We start from the raw sequence: 17,441 nt of genomic DNA, 5'->3' as shown, positions 1-17,441 counted from the left end.
AAGGTCGTCTAACCAAAAGATCTATTACTTTGCTTGGCAAAATTACCCTTCCCAAGAAAGTTTAAAAAGAAAAGCCATGTCATTTATATTATCCTAATAAACCAGATTCTGCCTCTCTGCTATATCACCCCCTGTGTTCCCTCCCCCTGTCTTTTCTTTTTTTTTCTCCCCCCTTCCCACCCCACCCCCTCCAGCCCTCAGGTGAAAGTGCTGCTGCTGTAGCAGCAGCAGCAAGCTGCTGCAGCAGCAACAGAAGAAACATTTTGTTGCCTTTTTGAGGGTTAAATCAGAAGACAGGCTGTCTCGCCTCGGCCAATCAGATGTGGTCCCTGCCAGCTATAATATAGTGCTAAAGGCAGGCTTCTCTCACAAGCGTTTCTAGGCTTGCTACCATTAAAATCAGACTCTTTTTGTCTTTTGATTGCTGTCTCGCGACCCAACTCCGATGTGTTCCGTTATCAGCGACCGGCAGTCTGCCATTTCAGCACCTGTCTCGATAGGGATCGGTGGATAGTTGAAGAAATCAGCAAGGAAGCAAAGGCTTATTGAGAGAGGGGGGGAAGGAGAAAAGAGAGAGGGAAAGAGAAGAGAGGGACGACAGAGAGAGAGAGAGAGAGAGAGAGAGAGAGAGAGAGAGAGAGAGAGAGAGAGAGACCGAGACAGTCTGAGTAGACACGCGCATAGGCGCGCACACATATATACACATAGATACATACACATACACACACACACACACCAAGGAAGGTTTGAAGTAACTGGATTCAATGGACGAGATGCTGCTACTGACGAGATTTCTGCTGGTGGTCCTAGTCTCTTTTCTCTTGATGTCCTCGGGTCTGGCATGCGGACCCGGCAGGGGATTTGGAAAGAGGCGGCACCCCAAGAAGCTGACCCCCTTAGCCTACAAGCAGTTTATCCCCAACGTGGCGGAGAAGACCCTAGGGGCTAGTGGAAGATACGAAGGGAAGATCTCCAGAAACTCCGAGCGATTTAAAGAACTCACCCCAAATTACAATCCTGACATTATATTTAAGGATGAAGAGAACACCGGAGCGGACCGGCTGATGACTCAGGTAGAAACCCATCCATTCATGTGTGGCGTTTAATATGTTTCTTTGAAAGGCAAGGAAAACGTGTAAGGAAGCGCTCACAGTATGAGCTTCTGTCCTCCCCCCTCCTCAATTTCTAGATAATATCCCTTTCCCTCCTTACCTACCCATTTCCCCTCTCTCTTTCTCAGAGAATCCATATTATGAGTACAGTTAGAGAAGTTTGGGGGTAGGGTTGGGGGTGGGGAGAGTGGCAGTTAAGCTCGGGTTGTATGTCATTGATTTGATTTCTGTGTTATTGGTCTGCTACTCTCTATCCTGTTTCAGCCCTGTCATGCAACTTGCTAGAGAGCTCAGCTTTTAGGGCATTCGGCTCCTTGAGTCTGCCCTTGTTGCTTGGGGGAGGAGAGATGGGGGAGAGAGAACAGAAATCAGAGAGATGGGAGAAGGGGGAATCCGCCCCCCCCCCCATCAATATACAGTGACTACCAGATCACAATTACTGTCTCTGAGTACTAGGTGTTAAGACACTTTTTTTTGTCTCCTTTTTTATTTCCTTTTTCACCCCCACTCTTCCCACATCCCAAATAAATTCTGAATTCGGCAGGCCAGGGAGGCTGTTCTGACAAAAGGCAATGTGGCTTCAGCCACAGCTATTGCTCTCTCATTTCTGTATTATGGAGCTTGTATTGCAATACCGTCTTTTGCAATTGTGCCCATCCGAGTGTGAATATATTGATATTTCTTTAAGGATGCTCTCTTTCTCCCGTCGCCCGTGGTACCTTAGGGGAGGGACTTATAACTTATTAGCATTGCATCACTCTCTTTTAAATCAGATTGCTCAAGAATTACAACCGAATAAATATTGAGTGGGGGATGGGGAAAGGGAATAGTAGAAAGATGGAATGCAGAACTATCTTAGGCTTGTATTTATTTTATTTAAAAATAAAGGAAGAAACCGCAAAACAAACGTTTACTTCTCCCCTCCTTTCCCACATTGAGATGTCTGAGAAGCAAATTTGACCACCAGCCACGGAGTTTCTAAAACTCCATGGATCTAAGGAGGTAGAAATGATTTTCCTTGCAAATATAGGTCAATATCATTTTTATTGTCCTATTAAAATATTTAAGTCCCACCTTTGGTGCTAGTAACGCAATGAGGTTGGAGGAGCCGCACTAGTGGGGGGGGGGGGTGGAAAGTTGAGGGGGGATCGGAGTTAGTAATGATCTCCCCCCTACCCTCCCTATCCAGTCCCCCAAGACCTTGGTTTATTGAGGAGCAGGAAAAAGACTGTCTTGAAAATGACTCTATTTTATGGGTGTCCTTGTCATGCTCTCTTCCTCATCTGCTCTCGGCCACCTTAAATCTTACCTAAAGCGTTGACGCGGGCTCTTGTAGCAGATAAAAGCGTGAGCCTCAATTATGTACAGGCCACAGTGTGCAGGTTGAGTGCAGCGTGGTGAACTGAGTTTACCAGCTTGGTTGGGCAAGGAGCTTCCACTTCCCCCACCCCGTCCCCAACCTCTGTCCCTAGCCTGCCTCTGGCTGCTCAAAAACCCGCTGAGGGCTGGGGGTGAGGGGTAGAGTGAGATGGCTAAGGATTCAAGGTAGGATGGGGGAGTGAGGGGGGGGGGGGGCAAGGAAAGGCTGGAGGTTCCTGGCTCTGAACATTATTAACAGTTGCTCTCGTTTGTGGAAGACCTCACTGATAGCCCGTTTCACCCATCCCTGGCCCCCAGCGCCCGCCAGACCTCAGTTCCCCCTGCTTACAGTCTTCAGTCATCACAGCCTTTTTGAAAAGCTGCAAGGCAGCGGAGCTGTGCGCCAAGTCAGACGCATTTTCAGCTCCACTTACTCCTCCTTTATCGATCGCCACGGCTAGGGTTTCAGCTTGTATCCTTTCTAATACGACCGAGGCTGGGGTTTCTGCTGCCGCTGCCGCTGCGCTGCCGCCGCCGCCGCCGCCGCTGGTCCACATTCTCCTAAACCCGAAGGGAAAAAAAACCTCTTCCCCTCCCCTAAAAGCTCACGCCCGCGAATTAGCTACATAACAAGGACGGTGGTGATGATAATAATAATACTATAATGATAATAATTAAATAAAGCTGCGGGGGGAGGGGACTGACTAGGCGAGGAGTGAGGAGCAGGCGGCAGGGGCAGCGGCAGCAGCGACGGTGGCGGCAGCAGGAGGAGGAGGAGAAGGAGGAGGAGGAGGAGGAGGTAGGAGGGGTGTGGTGATGATGTTTTAAAGGGCTGGGTGGATAGCCAGAAAGAAAGCTCCGAAGGAGTGCTGGTAATAGCGTATCTTCTTTCTCTTTCACTCCCCCATCGTCTTTCTAGTCTGTCCTTCTCCTTCTATCCTCTTGTGTCTTTCCATTCCCAGTCTCTCCTGAATCTTAGTCTTCTCTCCCTTTCGCCCCCACCTCACTCACTCGGCACTCCCCCCCCTCCTCCATTCCCTAGTCTACCTCTTCCTTTCCTTCCCCGCCCCTCTCTCTAATGCCCTTCCCAGGGAATTCAGCGCCGTGCCTGCTACAGGGTTGACCATTCTAGCTGCCATTGGCTGGCAGCATTTGAACTTCTGACCTTCTGTCAACTTCCCTCAGACGAACGAAACGAAAACAAATAAGCCCCCCTCCCGCCCCAATACCCACACGCACACCCAATCATTGCCTATTCCTCTTCCAGACACAAAAGGGATGGGGGGAAGCAACAGCTAGAAGGATTGGTAAAATGAAGGGAGCCCAAGGCCCTGGAATACTGTCCCCACACAAGTACCTTAAAAAAATGCACGGTAGTGGGAAGAAGTGAGAGCTGGGGAATCCGTCTAGTTACTCGGTTTCTCTCTCCCACCCTACCCCCATTCCTAACGTTCTGTTTTCTCAGCTCCCCAGGTGAAAAGTGGAATGGGGGGAGGGGGCGATGGGGGAAGGGAGTCGTTGCTGTTGGGGTATTGTTGGGAGAAATAATACTTTGTGGATCTAAGGATAGGGAGATGTAGGTGGGGGGATGGGAGGGCTGAAGTGATGGGTTTCCCTGGCAAAGCCTTTATCTTCTAAACTGGGGTTCAGGAGGAAATCGACCCAACACCCCATAGTGTGTGTGTGTGTGTGTGTGTGTGTGTGTGTGTGTGTGTGTGTGTGTGTGTGTGTTGCTTCATAAGTCCCTCAACCATGGCGAGATCTTCCCCAGTAGAACTTTCAGAGCCGTTCCTGAACGCATTAACTACTGGTTAATATTAACTTCAGGAGAGGGGAAAAGGCAGACGGACACACATGTACAGGCTCAGGCAGGTCAGCTCCTCAGTCTCAGGGTGACAATGGTCTGAAAGGGAGACAGCGGGGAGCTAGCAAGGAAGCCGAATCTGATTGGCCGGTGACGCCGGGAAGTGGCCTGAAATTGACGAGTTTAGTAAACGTCCTGCCCCACCAAGTTAGGGATAGGGAACGTTGAAATGGGGCGGGGGGGGGGGGGGGGTTGGATAGAGGGGTTTTGTCTTAGTTAAGGAATGCAGGAGATTACGTAGGTTATGATTTGAGGGGTCCGAATCTTTTGCAGTTTAGGAACCCCCTCATTGTGGGAAGCCCACCAAGTTGTTTACAGTGACAGGTACCTGCTAAGTGTTTCCTCCGAGCATTCATTTGTGTAGAGAGAGATTAGGCGCTTGGCAAAGAGCTGGGGCGTGTTGAACAACTTTGCCTCAGCTGACACAAAAGCCCGAGCTGAGGCGGCCCTGCTGGGCTTCACGGTGAGTGAACAGAATTGGGCTTGATTCGTGGCACACGACCCAGTGAATTAATAAATTGTCTGAGCTTCACGGCTTTTGACTCCGACAATCCAGCTCAGCCAGTATAGAAGAAAGTCCTTCAGCCTTCAGCCAGCAGCAACAGCAACAGCAGCAGCAGCAGCAGCAGCAGCAGCGGGAGGAGGAGCAGGAGGTCGTATTCCTCTTTTGCCAGAAAGATTTGTGCGGGGGAAGGGGGTATTAAAAACTCCGGACCTGATTCTCACTATTCCCCCGGCGTTTCGCCACCACCAATACACGCACTTCCCACTCCACACCCTGAGCCTTCTTTTTCCCGGTGTCTCCTTGCGCAGATTTCTCTTTTCCGAATAGCCCAGCTTAGTAAATCAGAGACCCAGGTCCTGGAGCAGGGGAGCTTCCTCCCCACTTTCCTAGATTGCCCCCAAACTGTTTAAAGCTCCCCAGTGAGGGGAGAGGGGATCTAAGCCTGGCGAAGTGCGTCGGCAAGGACTCCAAACTGGGAAGAGGAGCTGTGTGTGCGTGGCTATGCGTGTTTGTTGTGTGTGTGCGCACGTGCACGCGTGGCCAGGGGCGGGCTTACTTTCCCAGCTAGAAGCCCACTCTTGTTTCACCACTTGCCTTCCACGTAAAGTGTGTGTCATCTCTCCAGCTCTCCTATTAACTTTTTAAAAGTAGCCGGCTCAGAATCCTGGAAGGGTTAACCTCTTTCCCCCCCTGCTGCTCCTTGTTTTTCTTTTCCGTTTAACTCCCACAACTATATTACCGTTTTTATTGCTGCCAAATACACAGAACTTTTCCTGTTAAGCAATCTTGTCAAGTCCCCTTGAAAACTGTGGAGTAAGAATAATATAAGGATTCTCCGACTCCTTCCAACATCACCCCAACTCCCACCCCCTCCCTGAACTTCAGCCTCCATCTCCAAGTCTGCCCCTCTGCCAAGAAAGAAAGAAAGAAAGAGAGAGAGAGAGAGAGAGAGAGAGAGAGAGAGAGAGAGAGAGAGAGAGAGAGAGAGAGAGAGAGGGAGAAAGAGAGGAAGGAAAGAAGGAAGGAAGGAAGGAAGGAAGGAAGGAAGGAAGGAAGGAAGGAAGGAAGGAAGGAAGGAAGGAAGGAAGGAAGGAAGGAAGGAAGGAAGGAAGGAAGGAAGGAAGGAAGGAAGGAAGGAAGGAAGGAAAGAAGGAAAGAAAAAAAGAAAAGGCTTTCCAACAAGCTGTTGAAAAAAGGATCCTTTGTGGTTGAGGATTTTACATATTGGTAACCTCTTTGGGGAGAGTTGTCTGGGAGAAGGCCAAGCATCCTCTCTAGAATTGGGAAAAGTTAAAGCAAACCATCCTGACCAAAGAGGGTCAGTCCAGGCCCCTTGACTAAAGTCACCTCCAATTCTCTCAGTGTCTCTGCTTCTCTCTGCCTAGAAAAAAAGACACCCTGTCCTCTATCTTCTGCATACACAAAATTCACTAGGGCCACCCCCTCCCAAGCCTCACACTCATTATCCTCCATCACCAGCTTCACCTTTGATTTTCCCATCCATTAAGCCAAAGCTTCCCACAGCAGCCTTTTAGAACATTTCTGGACAGACTGAAAGAAGAGTGAAGCTAGGAATGTTCCCTGGGAACCAGGGTACCCACACCCCAAAAGCATATTTCAATTTTCCTCTAAAATTCTCTTTGAATTGGGTCAAAACAATGTAATATTGTGACAATCACAAGAAAAACATTTCGACATAAACTCTGTGTGTATGCACGTGGGGACAGACAGGTAGATATAGGTGGATAGACACACAGACATAGATAAACAGAGGGGGAGAGACAGAGACAGACAGAGAGAGAGGCAGAGACAGAGAGACAGAGAAGAAGTAGAAAGAATCCTGGGCATTCCCCTCACATACAACCTCATCTCTCCTCATCTCTCTCCATCCATAGACACACCACCCCCTCCCTTCAACTCTTCAGTTTGCTCTTCAAACTTGCTGGACACCATTCTAAACTGGGGCCAGTAGAACAAGAGGGAGGGAAGGGAAGAGGTTAAAGAAAACAAGAAACACAATCAGACCACAGAAAACCCAGGCAGAAAAGAACTCCATAGAGTAAAAAGAATGTGGCTCTCCAGATAAAGAATGTTTGTCATCCCTGCCCTGACCCATATGGAAAATTATAACTCACCTGGTTGCTTTCCCCCCTCCTTTCTCTCTCCCCCTCCCCCTGCTAAACTTTGCTATCCACTTTTGAGCTTTCTTCTCCTCTCTTAACTTTGACTTAATCTTCCACCTCAGAAAGTCTAGAGGTGGGCAGGGAAGGCCCCAGAGATAAATCATGACTTTTAATTCCTTAGGACATGTACAGTGTATTTTTTCCATATCTCTGAAAAAACAAGACCTCTCCCTGGCCTCTCTGTATATTTATAATAATAAGAGCTTTAGGGAGGGGGGGGGCTGGCTGAGGAAGGCCTATAGTTTGAGAAGGGTCTGTCAGGGTCAGATAAAAGTCAAGCAAATGTGTGAAAAGCTGTTGTGGCCATAGAAGAAACTTGAAAAAGTTTCAGAGCCACCAGAGAAGGGAGAGAACAAGAAATAAAGAGGTGAGGAACGTGAATAATAGATGAAGGGGCATGCTTTCTGAGGTGTCTGAGAATGTGAGGCATTCATGTCTTCTCAAAGAAACTACCTCTTATTCCTCTAACTTCAAACTGTTGGCAGACAGCTGTCTGTCGTAGAAAAAAAAGACTAAGTCAGTCCTAGTCATCACCTTATTGGGCCCTAGTTTCCTCATCTGTACACACTGAGGAGGTTGGATTTTAAGGTTCCTTCCGCCTCAAAATCCTGTCATTTTGGAGTTGCTGCACCTGCACTTCCTTCCAAAAGCTGCCCTTCCCCGGAGGAACTGGCTCTCCACAAATGGGCATCCCCAGCTAGATGACCAACCACTTGTAACCTCTTCTGAGCCAGGAGGTCCTAAGTCCAAGGCCTCAGCTAGACTTCCCAGCCCCATCTCTCTGGCTTTTCCTGCCCCTGCCCTGAACACCCCCCTAAACTGAGTGGTCACAAAACAAGACCTCCCTCTGAGACAACCTAAACTTTTCAAATCAGGGAAGCCACTTCCAGTGAGAGAGGAAGTTAGAAAGCTGCTGCTTCCTGGGTGCCCTGAATGGGGGTGGGTTAGGGAGAGGGAAGATGCAAGAAGCAGGACTAGTTCTCAGGCCTGTTAACAAGCTCTCCATCTGTCTTCTCCCTCCTCTGTGACACCTCTCCTAATTCTATCCCCAGAGGTGTAAGGACAAACTGAATGCCCTGGCTATCTCGGTCATGAATCAGTGGCCTGGGGTGAAACTTCGTGTCACTGAGGGCTGGGATGAGGATGGCCACCACTCTGAAGAGTCGCTACACTATGAGGGCCGTGCAGTGGACATCACCACCTCAGACCGGGACCGAAGCAAATATGGCATGCTGGCCCGCCTGGCAGTGGAGGCAGGCTTCGACTGGGTCTATTACGAATCTAAAGCCCATATCCACTGCTCTGTGAAAGCAGGTAAGGGAGCAAGCAAGCAAGCCGGTCACTCACCCCACCCCCCACCTCTCAATAATGTAACCTCCCCTGCTAACCCATCCCTAGCACCATTAGATCTGCAACCGAAATTTCCTGAGCTATATTATTCTGTCTTCTCCTAGAACCCTGGGTGCTTACCACAATTGTGGCCTTTCCTGGGAAAAAATAAAGAGAAGTGAAGAAGTGTGTGTGTGTGTGTGTGTGTGTGAGAGAGAGAGAGAGAGAGAGAGAGAGAGAGAGAGAGAGAGAGAGAGAGAGAGAGAGAGAGAGAGAGAGAAAGAGAGAGAGACAGACAGACAGAGACAGAGACAGACAGACAGAGATAAACAAGAGATAGAGAAGACAGAGAGGGAGATAGAGAGACACAGAGACAGAGACAGAGATAGAGAAGACAGAGACAGAGAGGGAGGGAGAGAGGAAGACAGAGAGAGAGGGAGATAGAGAGACACAGAGACAGAGACAGAGATAGAGAAGACAGAGAGGGAGAGGGAGGGAGAGAGGAAGACAGAGAGGGAGAGACAGACAGAGAGACAGAGAGGGAGGCAGAGAGACAGAGAAGACAGATACAAAAAGAGGGAGGGAGGGAGAGAGGGAGACAGAAAGACAGAGAGGGAGACAGAGAGAAGGGGGGACACAGAGAGACAAAGAGAGAGGGAGAGGGAGGGAGGGGGAAGAGAGAGAGAGAGAGAGAGACAGAGAGAGAGACAGAGAGAGAGACAGAGAGAGAGAGACAGAGAGAGAGAGACAGAGAGAGAGAGAGAGAGAGACAGAGAGAGAGAGAGAGAGAGAGAGAGAGAGAGAGAGAGAGAGAATGAGGCAGAGACAGAAATAGAGAAAAGAGAAAGAAAACAGGAGGGAAATGCATCTGATAAGGAGCTTGAGGTCATTGGCTAACATTTCTACTTTAAACCTCTGGCTTTCAACTTCCAATCCTGCTATTCTAGGAAGTGCCCCATCACCATGATGCTACAGTATGGAGATAGCCAAGCATCTCCATAGTTCTAGTGGGCCCTTGGCACTAGTAGGGGAGCTCCCATTCCTTCTTTCTTTCCTTCCTTCCTTCTTTCTTTCTTTCCTTCCCTTTTATCTTTCCATCCTCCTTACTCCTGATTTCAAACTTGCCAGCCCAGTCAGACTGGAATGGTTTTTTCCTCCTTCTCTAAGGGGTTTATAACAACCAATTTTTCACACTCAAGTCCACATAGATTATTACTCCAGTCTATGGAGAAGGTGAGGTCCCAGAGTTTGTTTTTAAATCAACTCCCACTCAAGTCTGTAGATTTAAAAACTTACATAAATATGGACATGAATAAATACATGGGAGAGCTTGCCTGTGAGCCCAACAAACAAAAGAGCTTCCAAACATCTGGATGGCCACACGCTCGGAAGCCCTGATTATTATTATTAGCCCTGCTAAGATTACCTACTGCTGTGGGTGAGGGCCAAGAACTTTGATTTCATCTTGTGGTCTGCAGCTGGTATATCCCCAACCAGAGGGTGTGCGTGGTCTGTTTTTTTTTTTTAACATGTGTGTGTGTTTTTTTTTTCCTCTGGGCTTGCAACGCCACATGCTGTTACAGAGGAGGAATAGCTATGGGGAAAAAAAAAAGAAAAAGCAAAAAGGAAAGGGCTGGCTAGAGTAGTGGGAGAGGAAAGCACTCAACTCCATCCCATCACTTAAGAACTCTCTTAAGGGCTTCTCCACCTCTGAGCATAAGCTGACACATTTAGCAAAACAGTTAACGGTGAATTTCAGAAGACTTGTTTTTCTCCACTTCCCTGGCTTTGCCTGCTTGGTTTCTAAACTGTATTTTAATGGCATCTTTTAGTTAAGAAACATTTTAAAAGTGTCAAGACACGCTTGGGAAAAGAAAATAATGTGGTTGGGTTTTTTGTTTTTGTTTTTGTTTTATTGAACAATGGAAAAATGGAATTGGGGAGTGATGAAAATGGAGGTGGGGGTGGTTTGTGTCTTTGTAGCAGAAGGAAAGGGCTCACCAGAGGAAAGAAAATTAGAACTCTTCACCTCCTTGGGTCCAGAGATAAGAACGTGTCTCACTTCCAGAATTCTCTTGCAATTGGGAAGGGTGGGCCTGGATGGTATCTGAGAATAATCACCCTGCAGGGGAACTGGTGAGCCTCTCTCTAGGCTATCCTGTCTAGACGATGAAATGACCTCTGAGGCCTTCTTTCTGTTTTTCATAATGGTTTTCCACACTCTCCCCTGCTCCCTGGTCAAAGCATCTCCCCCAGGAATTTTTCTTCAAGCCCTCCTCCCAAATGTAAAGCCATAATCTACCCTGTGGATTTTTCCTAGGGAGAGGAAGAATTCCAGGGGACTAGAAAGCTACTCATTGAAATTCCAAACACACTTAGGGTTTGGGGGTAATATCTAGTGCGTGTCAGGCAGGGTCGTGTGACTCTACTATGGGGTTTTCTAGAGACCAGGTCCCATTCCGGGGACTAAAGCTGGTTTCCAATGGTCAGAGGCTCACTTCATGACAGAGAAACTGATGAGAAGATTAAAACCCCTGTAATTCCAGCAGGAAGATTCTTTATCTCAATCTCTATTTGCAAAAAGCATGATCCCAGAGATTGGAATGCAAAGAAGAGTACAGCCCCTCTCCTCCACCCCCTCCCCTTCCAGGCCCCCCTCCAGTCCTCCAAAAGCCTGAATTATTGTCATCTGGATAGAGAGAGACCGAGACAGAGAGGGTGAGAGGCTGGGGTGGTAAAAGGGGGCATTGAAAATGGGCCGCGTCTATCTGGTGCTTAGAGCAGGTCCTCCATTTAAAATTCAAATACACATCTCGAGTGCCCTGCAAAAGTGGCTTTGCTGTGCAAATAGTGCTTGTGAGGGCCTGGGTTTTTGGAGAGTATGTGTGTGAATTGGCGCACACGGAGGGGGGGGGGGGGGGGCGCTCTGCACCTGAGCAAATATCGGGGTGGGTAGTGAGAGAGTGACAAAAAAAAAGAAGAGGGGGAGAAAATGGAAGCGCCCTCTCTTCTAAGAGTGCCTCCCATTTATTCAAGGAATCGAAATGACAATGCGTGAGTTCTTTATTAGATTTTAATTAGAGAACCCAAACAAATGCCGGGTTTTCACTCCCAGACCAATTCCTTGGTGTGTTTGGAGAGTTGCTACAACTATTCCAGTTATTTCTCACCAGAGACCCCATATGACCGACAAACGCAGCGGGGCTTGAGGGGGTGCAGCTCCAGCACAGGGTTGTTTGTCTCTCTGGCCCCCCTTTCCAAATTCCTCCCCTAAGAAGCCCAGGACATCCACCACCCGGCCAACCCAGCGCCAGGGATTTGTCCCAGTAGGAGTGAGTGGGTTGGAGGAAAATCAACATCCCCCACCCTCCGCCTTGGTGTTCCAGTATTCCCAGAGTGAGGAGTTAGTGATTGGAGAGCAAGCATCCTTAATTTGGGGGATGGAAGAGAGGAGAAAAGATTTCTAATGTAAGATGAAGCGAGAACCCCGACCACCCCCCGACAAGTGGAAGACAGCTACCAGTCTAAATCGGTGATAAAAGAGAGCAGTGGGGAGGGGGCAGGAAGGAGTCCCTAGAGGGGGAAGGTAGGACAACCCCCAACCTGGAGCAATTTCACTCCCCCCATACCTTCCTTGGTCTTCCCAGAGGATAAGGAATGTGCGGTCTATGTTCCTGTGTTGGGTGGGGAGAAAGGGGTGTCCTGTGTTCTGACTAGTGGCCTAGCATCACCAGGATTTGCTCGTCCCCCGCCCCCACCCTATTCATTTCCCCTTGCCCGCCCGCCCCACCGCCTTGCACGGCTTTCCTCCCAGGACTAACCTCTTCCTTCCCCCTTTCTTTCTCCTCCTCGCTCCCACCTGCAGAGAACTCAGTGGCCGCCAAGTCGGGCGGCTGCTTCCCGGGCTCGGCCACCGTGCACCTGGAGCAGGGCGGCACGAAACTTGTGAAGGACCTGAGCCCCGGGGATCGGGTACTGGCGGCCGACGACGAGGGCCGCCTGCTCTACAGCGACTTCTTGGCCTTCTTGGACCGGGAAGACGGCGCCAAAAAGGTGTTCTACGTTATCGAGACGCGGGAGCCCCGAGAGCGTCTGCTGCTAACCGCCGCCCACCTGCTCTTTGTCGCCCCACACAACGACTCGGGCCCAGAGCCTCTACCTGCCGGAGAGCCGGGGCCGCTGCCGTCTGGGCAGCCGTCAGGCTGGGCCTGGCAGAGGCCGCCGCCGGGGTTCGCGGCCGGACGCCAGTCCCTCTTCGCCAGCCGGATCCGACCTGGCCAGAGGGTCTACGTGGTGGAAGAGCGGGGCGGGGACCGTAGGCTGCTACCCGCCGCCGTACACAGCGTGTCCCTAAGTGAAGAGGCCACGGGAGTTTACGCGCCGCTCACCGCGCAGGGCACCATCCTCATCAACCGCGTGCTGGCCTCTTGCTACGCCGTCATCGAGGAGCACAGCTGGGCTCATTGGGCTTTCGCCCCCTTCCGACTGGCCCATGCCCTGCTGGCCATGCTCTCCCCGGAATGCACGGACTGTGGCGGAGGCGGCGGCGGCCCTGGCGGGGGCGGGGGCGGCCACCTCCTCCTCCACGCAGGCTCGCCAGATGTGCCCGACGCTCCAGATGCTGGGGCCACGACGGCAGGCATCCACTGGTACTCGCAGCTGCTCTACCAAATAGGCACCTGGCTGTTGGACAGTGACGTACTTCACCCCCTGGGGATGGCAGTCAAGTCCAGCTGAAACAGAGGGGAATCCTGGGCGGAAGGGGGGTGGGAAGGGAGAGGGTGGGGGTAACAACAACAACAAGAAATTATGAGAGCACGGAATGAGACTTTTAATTATAATAATAATTAATAATAATAATGATAATAAAGTAGGACAGTCCAAAGTAGACTTTAAGGAAACAAAGACCCCGGGAAGTTTTGTTGTTGTGTTTAGTTTTTATATATATTATATATATATTTTAATTTTGTTGGGTTTTTTGTTATTGTTTTATTTTTGTTATTATTTTTCCTCCTCTCCTGGCTATTTATTTGTTTGGTATTTGAATAGATGTTTTAAATAATATGAACCGGACCTTCAAGAGCCTTAAATAGTTTTTTTTTCTTTGATAACTTATTATTATCATGTGAATTGTACTCACAGGGGGGAAAGATTATTTTGTGAGGCCAAGCAAAACTGCTCAGAGTCTATTTTTCTACATGCCCCGTGTGTCCTGACTTTCAGAAAGCAAAATTCTGTACTTTCCACTCCTCCTTTGCATCGCTCCTGCTTTCCAGCAAGTGTAAAGTAAGACATGCTTCATGGGGGTCCACAAATTATATTTTTGTACGCAGAATTGTAAATTAGATTTTTTGAGAGATCAATACTTAACAGAATTACATTTTGTTTTTTTTGAAATAGTGTAAAATATGAGAATATATTATTTTAATTTAACTAATTTCCAATGTAACAGCCATCTCCTGTATTGTCTTTTTTTGGTTTAATATTTGCTTTGTCAGCATCATTATGGCCACATTCTTGGAAGTCAAGACTGTTACACACACTTTTTTTTTTTTGCAAACTGCAAGAACTTTGTTATTTTTAACTTCAAAGAATTTATTAGAAAATAATATTTTTTAAAAAAGCGCACATGGTAATGAGCCCACAAAGATGGAGCCTGTAGTTTGTACAGAGAAAAAAAGGATGTTTTGCATTAATAAATTGAGAAATAACTACTGTAAATTTACTAAAATGTATTTTTAAAATATTTTGTAATAGTTTTAATAGTTTTATAGAAATAAAATGTGCCATGCACAATCTGGTTAGTATATAATAACTAAGAGTTATTGTTGCAGCCCATTTTTTTTCTTTTTGGCTTCTTTGTTTGGGAAACCTGATGCTGAAAGGAATTCCCAATATTATATTTAGATGTGTTGCTTATACTGTGAATTCAGATAAACTTAAGTAGGTAACCAAATACATCAAATCAACTTGTTTAGTCTCCTTACTGTAGAAACCTCAATCTGTTTGTATTTATTTTGTGAAGTTGTTTCTACACTTCCCATGGCTGGGTGTGGTGTGACCAGTGATGGTGTATGTGAAGGGGAGTTTCCCCTTGATAAAAAACAAAAAAACAAAAACAAAAACCTAATTTGTCAGAGAGGAGTCAGCCCAAAGGAACTTTCTCCCTTAATTTCCTTTTCGGTACTATGTAGTCAGCTCAGTTGGCTCACTTTGTGGTGCCTAGAAGTAGGCCTGTCCTGTCCTTTGGATGCCAGGAAATGTCTCATTGCACTTTCTCTGAGTTTTAGTGACCAGGCCCCTTCATTGCCTGTCTAGATCCTCAAGGCTACATAGCTACAGCCCTGCAGAGACAATGGCCTCCTCTCTTATCTTCCCAGCCAGTGTCCTTTAGAAATCTCCTGGGATTTCTGAACCAGAAGGAGAACAAGTGAGCACCTCTACTTCTCAACCTGTTCTTTCTTGATGGATTGAGTCTGAAAGGGGTAGCATTTGCCCCCCTATTCTGCTGCTTGTGGAAGACCCAGGAGGGATACATGCTGCTAGCTTCCAACTCTATTTGAGCCTTGACTGTGACACAAAGACAACAAAGTCCCTTCCTTTCCATCTTGTATGCTGACCCAGCTTCTGAATGTCGAGGTTCCCCAGGGTTCTGCTGCAGATTGTTAAAAGCAGTTGGCAATATCTCTAAAACCTCCCCAAACTTCTGTCTGGAGCACTGACCCAGTCCATTGCTTAGTCTCAGTTAGTGGGGCCATTGGCTACCCTGGGGTCAAGGATCAAGGCTATGAAGGGTAGATGGCAGCAGGCACCATACTACCCTATATGTCTGTTAGTGGTCAACATCTGGTCTTCCCTGTTTACAGAGTCAAAATCTCCTTAAGCCTTGGTTGTGGCTGTGTGAGTGGCTACAAGGTCTACCTATGTGGCCATACCTTTTTGCCTTAGTCCCCAAGTCCTTGGACATCTGGTCTGTGACAGGCCATGTTGTTGTCAACTTGCATCAACCTTGGGAATAAACCTTGTTGCTCATCTTTTTTCTTCAGATTACCCAAGTTTAGAACATCGTCAAGAATTTCCCCAGTTGTTCGACTTTCCGCTGTCCTTCATTGTACTCCATGTTCAGAGACAAGGATAGTAAAATGACAAGATGTTTGATTCTGAGTTGAAAGCCCCAAATTCAAGCCCCAGATCCTGGAGTGAATAGTGATGTGACTTTAGATGTTTCCTCATCTATAAAATGAGGGGAGTGGACCAAATGACCTTCACAGTCCCTTCATCCTATGATTTGACCATGAGTTCTATTAACCAAAGGACACAGTTTTGATGCTAGGACCAGCCCCAGGCACTTGGCTTGTGGAGTGATATCTGAGGTATAAAGATACCAGAGGACTAGGTCAGTATCTTCTCTCTCATTTTCAGGTTGGGACATATTGGAAAGTGTCCTTAATGGTTCTGTAACATCATATATGCTGAATATTAAAATATCATGGGGTTGGGGTTAAACTGAACACCAGATGTTTCCCTTCTATGGAGATGACAGGTCAGGTTGGGGGGTCCTATCTGTATGTCCCCAGTTATATTTCTGTAAAGGATTATTTCCTTCTTGGAGGTTTTCATGTTTTAAAGACAGAGTTTACAAACCCAGATTGGATTTTAAGATTTGAATTAATGTGACTTACACTGACTCAGGACCTGAAGTTAGGCAAAAGAGCAAAATTTACCTGTGTGGCTAGACCCAGCCAAAATGTAAGACTTGCAGAAATGGGGTTCTCTGAGCTTCATCACTCATTGTGTCTCTAAAAGCTTCACCTTGAGATCTAGTGGTACCCAGAGCAGAACAATCTCTGATCACAGAATTCAGCTATGCCTCATGGGCAGCAAACTCTCTTAGGCAGGCTTCTTGGTGGAGTCTTCCAGTGGCTTGCTTCCCTTTTACTTCTTTCTCTTTTCCCTCCATCTTTTAATGATACCTCTAGAACCTTATGTGAAGAATTGCTCTTCTTCATAGGCATTGAAAGGGCTTAGCAGGAGGGAGTCAAATGGTAGAGAAGCTAGACAAAGGGGAAAGAGCCATCAATTGGCTTCCACATGGCACCATCCTCTAGGTGATGTGAGGCTCTCCATGTTCATGGTTGACAATGGCAATAGCTTGTATAAAATGTATGCATAGCAGTTGCTGCCGACCTAGTGAATGATTAAATACATATCTATTCCTGTTGAAAATATGTATAAGAATGTACTTGAAGCTATTACCCTTGTGCTCTGTTGTTTGAATAATTAAAGAAATTATAGAGATTTTTGGAAATGTCTTTTATGTGGCAGAATCCCTATCCCATATCATCAGTCAAGTTGTCATTTTCTTTTGTGAAAGTCCAATGGAAACAAGAAAGGGGGGGGGGGAGGTTCCAAAGGAGAATCCAGTTACCAAATCTCTTCAATGGGTGGATAATCACCCAGCTAAGGTGCAAAGTTGCAGGTGGTTCATTGCATTAGAAATAACCCTGGAACCTGAAACTTTTGTGTGTGTGTGTGAAAGGGGTGGAGGAAGACACAGTGGAATGGGGAGCATCCCTCTCCTGGGTGAATCCCTTTACAGACTTTAAAATACTCATGTGTGAAATACTGGGCTAATGTGTCAAGAAAGTCAGTTGGTTGTGAATTTTGACAAGGAAGAAACAAAGAACCTATTCATACATCAGCCAGAGAGTTACTGGAGCTAACTCTTTCTTTGGTTGGGTGTGGAGAAGTCTCTGGAGGTCAGGATTCATTGTTAATGCTGTAAATTGTAAATTGTAAAATGTAAAAACATTCACATTCCCTTGGGCTTCAGGGCTAACCCAATGAGACCCATCATCTTTTACTTCTTCAGTAATAAACACATTTGTTTTGAGTACCTTCTCTGGTCAAAGCAGTCTTCCAGACCTCATTTCTTTTGAGCCCAGCTGGGTCTTTTCCAATGGTTAGGGTCAAGCTGAAGGTAAACCCAACTCTTGGAGTAACACAGACTGGGGTAAAATGGTTCAAAATTGTCCCGATACACTTTCTAATGTGAGTCAAAAGAAAATGTGAACCCCCACTTGAACCCT

The 17,441-nt window shown here is 47.4% G+C and overlaps 1 protein-coding gene across 1 annotated transcript; it reads left to right on the top strand.

The window, feature by feature from the left end:
• The first annotated feature begins 773 nt into the window (after positions 1–773).
• On the top strand, positions 774–13,089 carry SHH (sonic hedgehog signaling molecule). Its single transcript, NM_001198553.1, is given in 3 exon segments — positions 774–1,073; positions 8,076–8,337; positions 12,218–13,089. Coding segments are annotated over 3 exon segments (1,434 nt in total).
• The last annotated feature ends 4,352 nt before the right edge of the window (positions 13,090–17,441 follow it).

This window comes from Monodelphis domestica, chromosome 5 (assembly GCF_027887165.1).
Source record: "Monodelphis domestica isolate mMonDom1 chromosome 5, mMonDom1.pri, whole genome shotgun sequence".
NCBI lineage: Eukaryota > Metazoa > Chordata > Mammalia > Didelphimorphia > Didelphidae > Monodelphis > Monodelphis domestica.
The sequence above is the reverse complement of the archived record's forward strand: the minus strand, read 5'-3'. Positions and strand labels throughout refer to the sequence as shown.